Source organism: Buteo buteo, chromosome 18 (genome assembly GCF_964188355.1).
Source record: "Buteo buteo chromosome 18, bButBut1.hap1.1, whole genome shotgun sequence".
Taxonomy (NCBI): Eukaryota; Metazoa; Chordata; class Aves; order Accipitriformes; family Accipitridae; genus Buteo; species Buteo buteo.
The window spans coordinates 8,077,204-8,083,528 of NC_134188.1; the positions used below are offsets into that span (position 1 = coordinate 8,077,204).

Consider the following 6,325-nt stretch of genomic DNA (forward strand, 5'->3'; position numbering starts at 1 on the left):
TTCCTGCTCCTGCCCATCTCTCAGCACACAGGGGCAAGACATGCAGAAAACAAGCACCTGGCTCTCTGGACCAGCTGGATGCTCAGGGTCAGCCCACAGAGGCAGACAGCCCCAGGACAGCTGAAGCCTGCTCTGACAACCAGAGGCACCTGCGTGTCTCAAGATCTCCCCCTGCAGTGACAGAAGAAACTGAGCAAGCACTGAGCTCTGGGAAGCCACAGGTCCCATCGTCCTGTGTTGCACCGACGTGCTGGGAGATGGGTCACCCCTTCTTTCTCCTGCTCCTTAAGAAGGTACCAGGCAACATCATGCAGACCAGCCTTCTGGTTTCCCCATGGACAACTGAGACCCCTTAGCTACCCCTTCCTCTATTTCATGATTCTAGAAGCTGGCTGCTACACCCCCAACAACCTCCAGCTTAATCAGTAACTTTTAACACAGAACAGCCTCGAACCTTGAACCTCACTGCTCCTTGGCTTTGCCCCAACACCCAAGGGTTACAGGATATTGAGAAACTGGTGCTCAATACAAGCTGCAAGTATTTGTGAAAAACCATCTTACTGAGGACTCAGCAGTGAGATTTACCCAGCTCAGACTGGTCAGTGTAGGGTCCAAAAATCATATGTATTCATTAGATAAAGAAAGATAACTAAGGGAAAGAGGCTACTACATTCACCTTCCTTGGAGTTCTGGAAGTCAAAATTGGATGTTGTCCTCTTGGTCAGTGTATGCTGACAACACACTGTTTGCGGTCAACAGCCCAGGAGATCTAGGTATGTGAGCCAGCTGCCTCCACCCCACAGGCTGGCTTGGCCAAGAACCCGGTGGTCAGGGTCAGGACTCCCACACATACTGCCACAGCACAGTCTTGCTGCCTCACCTCCTCTGTACATCTAAACCACAGGCAAGAGCATCTCTGGGCAGAGCACCTGCCATTACATTAGGAAATAGTTCTGTCTACTCCTTAGTCAACCTCAATCTGAAAACACAGAATTTCTTCTGGCCAGGTCTCTGCAGATATTCCCATCTTCAAAGACAGTGGTCTCCAAAGCGGGGTGTGCAAGTCAAGCCAAAGACAAGACACTCTCCGAAGTGGTACACATGCAAGGGGGGTGCAGGAAGAAAATATTTTTTGTACCATTAATAATATTAAAATATTTTTTCAATTATTTCACCTTTTTACACCTATTTTTGTGTAGTTTTATAACATACATTAGTACAGTAGTAGATGTATGTAATTTATAAATAATTTGGGGGGCACACACTCAAAAATTTTTTACGGATAGGGGCATGCAATCAAAGAGTTTGGAGACCACTGTTTTAAGAAAAGCAGGATCTTCAAAGACAGCTTTATATCTTGTTTTTAAAGACAACACTAGTTCCTTCGGAACCCAAGTAAGGCTGATGTGCAAGCATGCTGAACCATGCCTTCCTCTGATAAGGCCAGCAGCTCCTCAGTATCGTGGGATACAGTGGCATCACCGAGACCACTCCCAATCCATGGATTGTCATCATCTTGGCATAAGACAGAGCAGTCCCTGGAAGCTGTAGTAGTCCGCCCTGGCTCCCCTCACAATCCCAGAGGACAGGCAACCTTACACAGCTCACCTCTGACTTTTTATGTCAGCAGGGAGAGCAACACTGAGCTTGCCTGCCTTTGACCACACCACTCACATGCTCACCCTCCAAAACCCAGCCAGCAGTGGCTTAATAAGTCCTCCTGCAAAAAGGAATCCCCATCAGGCCACCTGCCTCTACTTATCAAGCCCACAAGTTATCAGATAAAGGCTTTGGCCCTCCTTTCAATTTCAACTTCTGCTTAAAAGCCTACTTCTCAATTTGTCTGCAGAAATCCACTTTTAAAAAAAAAACCAACCACCAAACAAACCAACACAAACACCACCACACTATCGAAAGATTAAGAACATCAGTCTTTATTCAAACCAAGAGAGAACTACATAACACCTGTAACCCTTCTGGTCGTATTTTATGGAAATCTTGAAACACTGGACACACTGACTTACTGTTCAAACTATAACAATCAGGGGTAGGATGATGGCACTGCTAAAGAGAAGTGTTTCTTCTAAACAAACTAAAACTTAAGGTTTAAAAGTTAACTTTCATTTCTGATGCTTAGCTTTGTCTTCATGTGTTCTTGCTTAGCAACAAAAGCAAAAAAATAAGCCTGCTTTAGAACAGCAAGTAGGAATAAACAGAAGATGTAATCATACAAAGAAGTAATAGTTTAGTATGGTCTCATGCGGCTTGATGGGGGTGGTGCGCGATTCGGAGGAGTAATTGCTATATCCAAGTAGTCTCCTATCTGGAATTTCTGAGACTGCAATGTCATGGAATCATCTGTGCCCTTCCTGCCCGACATGGTACTCCCAATCTCCTTCACCCTGCACGCAGGAGAGGAAAGGCAGGTTAGTTATCAGAGGCAAATCTCTCTAGATATCCAAAGCAGGAACTGTATCAGCTCAGAACAACCTTCCCATGCCATCCTCTGCACTGTATTTAGCATTTAGCTAGGTACACAGCATGCTGGGGTTTTTCTCTCCAGTACCAGGTACAGCAAGAAAAGCTACACTGAATCCTCTTTCTGACGGGGCAGAGGGGTGGTGGAACCTTCTACTGTATTAAGTTAAATACTAGAGAGAAGCCCTTGCCCCCTTCCATACAGACACAGAACAAGACCCCACAGATTGCAGAGCAGGCTACATGCACTGGTTGCTGACAAAGGTTAGCTCACACATACCGTTTTTGAGGACAGACACCTGTAACAAGATCACTGCTAAAACTCAAATGCATTCTCAGATGCAAGACCTACCACACCTCCTATCACCAGAAACAAAGCTTTATCTCAGGCTGTAGATCCGTGTTCTGGTGGGCTGCCAATAACAGTGACCAAAGTCTTCAAGCACGCAGCTTCATTGTTTTGGGAACACATTAACAACGAAGGTCACCAAGCGAAATTTAGAGTTTGTAGTGGTCATCATGAAGTGTGTTATCAAGAACTTCAGAAGTTTGGTATGTGGGTCCTGAACTTTCAAATCAGTGTTAATGAAAAATAATTTACTGCTCCAGTGCCTGAATTCTTCTACTAACCCAGAGAAGAAATGCCATTTACCTATACCCAGGCCTCTTCAGATCTGTAAAAACAATTGCAAAATTGAAGTGTGTGCCCTTCTTCCGTGCTTCCGGGTAAACTTCTTTCACTAAGCTGGTCAGCTCTTTCAGAGTTGCATCCATCCTAAATTAAACAAACAAACCAAAGCAGTTCACGTTCTCAAAAGCAACAACGATAAAACAAGCTTCCCCACACCCATTTAAGACGGAATCAATATATTGCTACAACTTAAACCATGTATTTCCTTGCCTTTGCATACTTTCTGTTGACACCTGAGGATGAGCAAGATGTTACATTTCAGCTACACAGTGAGCCACTGATTTCACAACTATACAACATTCCAAAAACATTTTGTCTAACAATCAAGTAGCAAGAAGTTGCTCTAATTATTGATTATAACACCTGGGAGAAGTCACCACTTACTGTACACTGGAGGCAACATGGTCTAGTGCAAATGTAGCTTCTAATTAGCTTCCAATTTACTGTGTTATTAAGACAAATCTCTTCACCTCCGTATACATTTCAACATCTGCTTTTCCAGGTCTCTCAGAAAAGTTACCATTTATACAGTGGGGACCTATTTATTTTTAAGTGTATTGATGCATTTATACAATGAACAACGTAATAGTGTTTCCTTACCTAAGTTAACATCTATGTTAAAATAGTTTCTTGAATATTAGAGGAAGTTTAAGAAAAGAAGGAAGAAAATTAATACGAATTTTCCATTTCCATCAAGATTTCCATTTCTGCCCAAACAGGCAGCACTCCTTTTCTCAGCCTCCAACCAGACCAGGGCTAAAGCTCATTTCTAGAATTTCAAGAACAAAAGGACTCAATCATCACAACTAAAGTGGCTCTAATTATACAGACTGTACACTAACTCCAAGCAACCAAGGAGCAGTGTGTTGACAGACAATGCCCATTCTGACTTCCGCAGATGGCAAACAGCTCAGACACCATCAATAGCCTGGACTGAGTCCATAAATCCCATTAAGAAGTGAATTAGAACTGCATGCTTTGCTAGCCACAAAAATGGATTTATTCAACTGTATGACATACAAGTTATACCCCCAACAGATACCTTGAAGAAAAAACAAAATTTTAAGAGTACTATAATTCACTTTCAAAAGCATTCTTCAAAATACCATAAACAAAAACTAATGTGTTTGCAACACAGACTAAAGCAGAGCTCCAAACTAAACATGAAAGCAATAAAAAGCAGCTCTCTGTTAAAGCACTGCTACCTGACCGCACCAAAATAAACACGTTATTCCACTTTCAAGAAGGTCTGACGTAAACCAATGCACCATTTACACAACAGTTCAAGCCTTCTGAGACAACTACTTCTACTGAAAAAACCAGGGCTGTTGGAACAGAATTTAAGCATTAAAGGACAACCTCCGCGTTGAACAGATTCGTTGCGATAACCAAAGATACGCCACAAGACGAGCCTCCCACGGCGGGCATCAGTAATTGGGCAATTCAACGGCAGCAAGTTTCAGCGAACAGCAACCGGCTGCGCTTCCACGGATGCCCCCACGCCTAAGCTGCCGTGGCTGTAGGCAGCAGCCATCCCTTTCGCCTGCCCCCGCGGAGCACACAATCCCCCCTCCCCCGAAAACTCCCCCCCGTTTCCTGCTTTAAACGAGGCCTCTCGAACTCCCCCTCGCAGCTGACTGTCTACCAGACAAGGACTTCAAGCCCCCCGATGACACCGCCGGGAGCCCCGCTCGCCTCCGTGCCGGGTGCCCGGCCGGGGGGGGGGTGCCGCACACTCACCAGGTGTAGATCTGCAGCTCGCTGGAGGGCACGTTGCCGCGGGAGAACTCGTCCATGCGGTGGTGCCGCCCGTTGTTGGTGGTGAAGACGCGAAGCAGCAGCGGGCACGTCTGCGGGGCGAGCCGAGGATGCGGGGCCGGGCGAGGACGCGGGGCCACTCGCCATGTCCCCCGGCCCGGCCCGGCCCGGCCCCCGCCCCCATCCCGAGGCCTCACGGCGCCGCCACCCCCTTGCTCCCACCCCCCCCCCCCGGTTCCCGCCCCGCCGCGGCCGGGAGCGGCGTAAGAGGCCGCGCTGCACCGCCCCCGGCACCTTTTCCCGGTCGATCGGCTTCTCCGGCTCCTTCTTAATCTCCTCCTGCGTGACGCGGGACTCCACCGCCATCTTGCCCCGCCGCGCAAACAACCGACGGACCCGGATGTCTCGGCGGGCGCCTCAGATCTCGCGAGAGGAGGGAAAGGGCGGGGGCGGGGGCGGGGGCGGGGGGCCGGGCGCAGCGGGCCGGGCGCAGCGCATGCGCGCGGGCAGGGCGGGAAAGGCGCGGCGGCGGTTGTGTGTGAGGCGGCGGTTGTGTGTGAGGCGGCGGTTGTGTGTGAGGCGGCGGTTGTGTGTGAGGCGGCGGTTGTGTGTGAGGCGGCGGTTGTGTGTGAGGCGGCCGCCGGGACGGGGCGGGGAGGCCGCCGCTGGTCGGAGCCCGGCCGCGGGGCTGGGCTGGGCTGGGCTGGGCTGGGCTGGGCGAGCGGCTGGTTTGCAGGAGGAGGGGAGACGCGGCCATCCGCCCGCGGGGCCTGAGGGGAAGGGTGGTCGGCGCAGCCCGGGAGCGGCCCTCAGCCTCCCGGCCGCGGGAGGGGCGGCGGTCCCCGGCGTCCTGGCGGCCCTGTCCCCGTAGGCTGCCCTCCCTTGGCCACTGAGCGGCCGCCTGCTCCGGCCGGGGCTCTGCTGGGTCTGGCAGCTGCCTTACTGCGGGGCAAGCGTGGGGTAGTAGTAGCTGCCTGACAGGACTCGACGTGATTCTTCCTAAAACCTGCGAACGCATGGGATAGGGCCGCTGGTCTGAGCGAAGTTCTGCGCTCTTCAGGCCCTGAGGTGGCCGGGGTTGGGCTGTGCTGCCGCAGGCTTCTCTCCTCGTTGTGCTCCGTGTTAGACTCACCTACCTTCGGGATCAGGGCTAAAAGAAAAGCTTTTAACAAGCTCCTGATGCTGCGGCCTGTTGGAAAAAAACCACTTCTTTTTATATGGAGACAGATTTAAACAGATGTCTAGTGTAGGTAAATAATACAGTCAGCCACTGTAACTAGCAGTAGATTAAAATAAATGAGAAAGGGGTAAATCATATTTAGAATTTAGCTTTCCTTAATATTACACCCGGGAAAGATCAAATGCGTATGCCTTCCATTTATGGTCCTGTTTTTCCAA

General features: G+C 49.5%; 1 protein-coding gene across 1 annotated transcript; it reads right to left on the reverse strand.

The window, feature by feature from the left end:
- Window positions 1–1,912: 1,912 nt before the first annotated feature.
- On the reverse strand, window positions 1,913–5,355 carry SAP18 (Sin3A associated protein 18). Its single transcript, XM_075050745.1, has 4 exons — window positions 5,222–5,355; window positions 4,910–5,019; window positions 3,131–3,253; window positions 1,913–2,402 (listed from the first exon to the last, which is right to left on the reverse strand). The coding sequence occupies exons 1-4, from the start codon at window positions 5,291–5,293 to the stop codon at window positions 2,246–2,248; spliced, it is 462 nt and encodes a 153-aa protein (XP_074906846.1). The 5' UTR covers window positions 5,294–5,355; the 3' UTR covers window positions 1,913–2,245.
- Between the last annotated feature and the right edge of the window lie 970 nt (window positions 5,356–6,325).

Excerpts from the sequence above, each read along its gene's own strand:
- SAP18 (XM_075050745.1), bottom strand. The coding sequence starts at position 5,293 with ATGGCGGTGGAGTCCCGCGTCACGCAGGAGGAGATTAAGAAGGAGCCG. Across the intron at positions 3,254-4,909 it reads GAGCTGCAGATCTACACCTG|GATGGATGCAACTCTGAAAG; the intron begins GTGAGTGTGCGG and ends TGTTTAATTTAG. Across the intron at positions 2,403-3,130 it reads CTGAAGAGGCCTGGGTATAG|GGTGAAGGAGATTGGGAGTA; the intron begins GTAAATGGCATT and ends TCCTGCGTGCAG.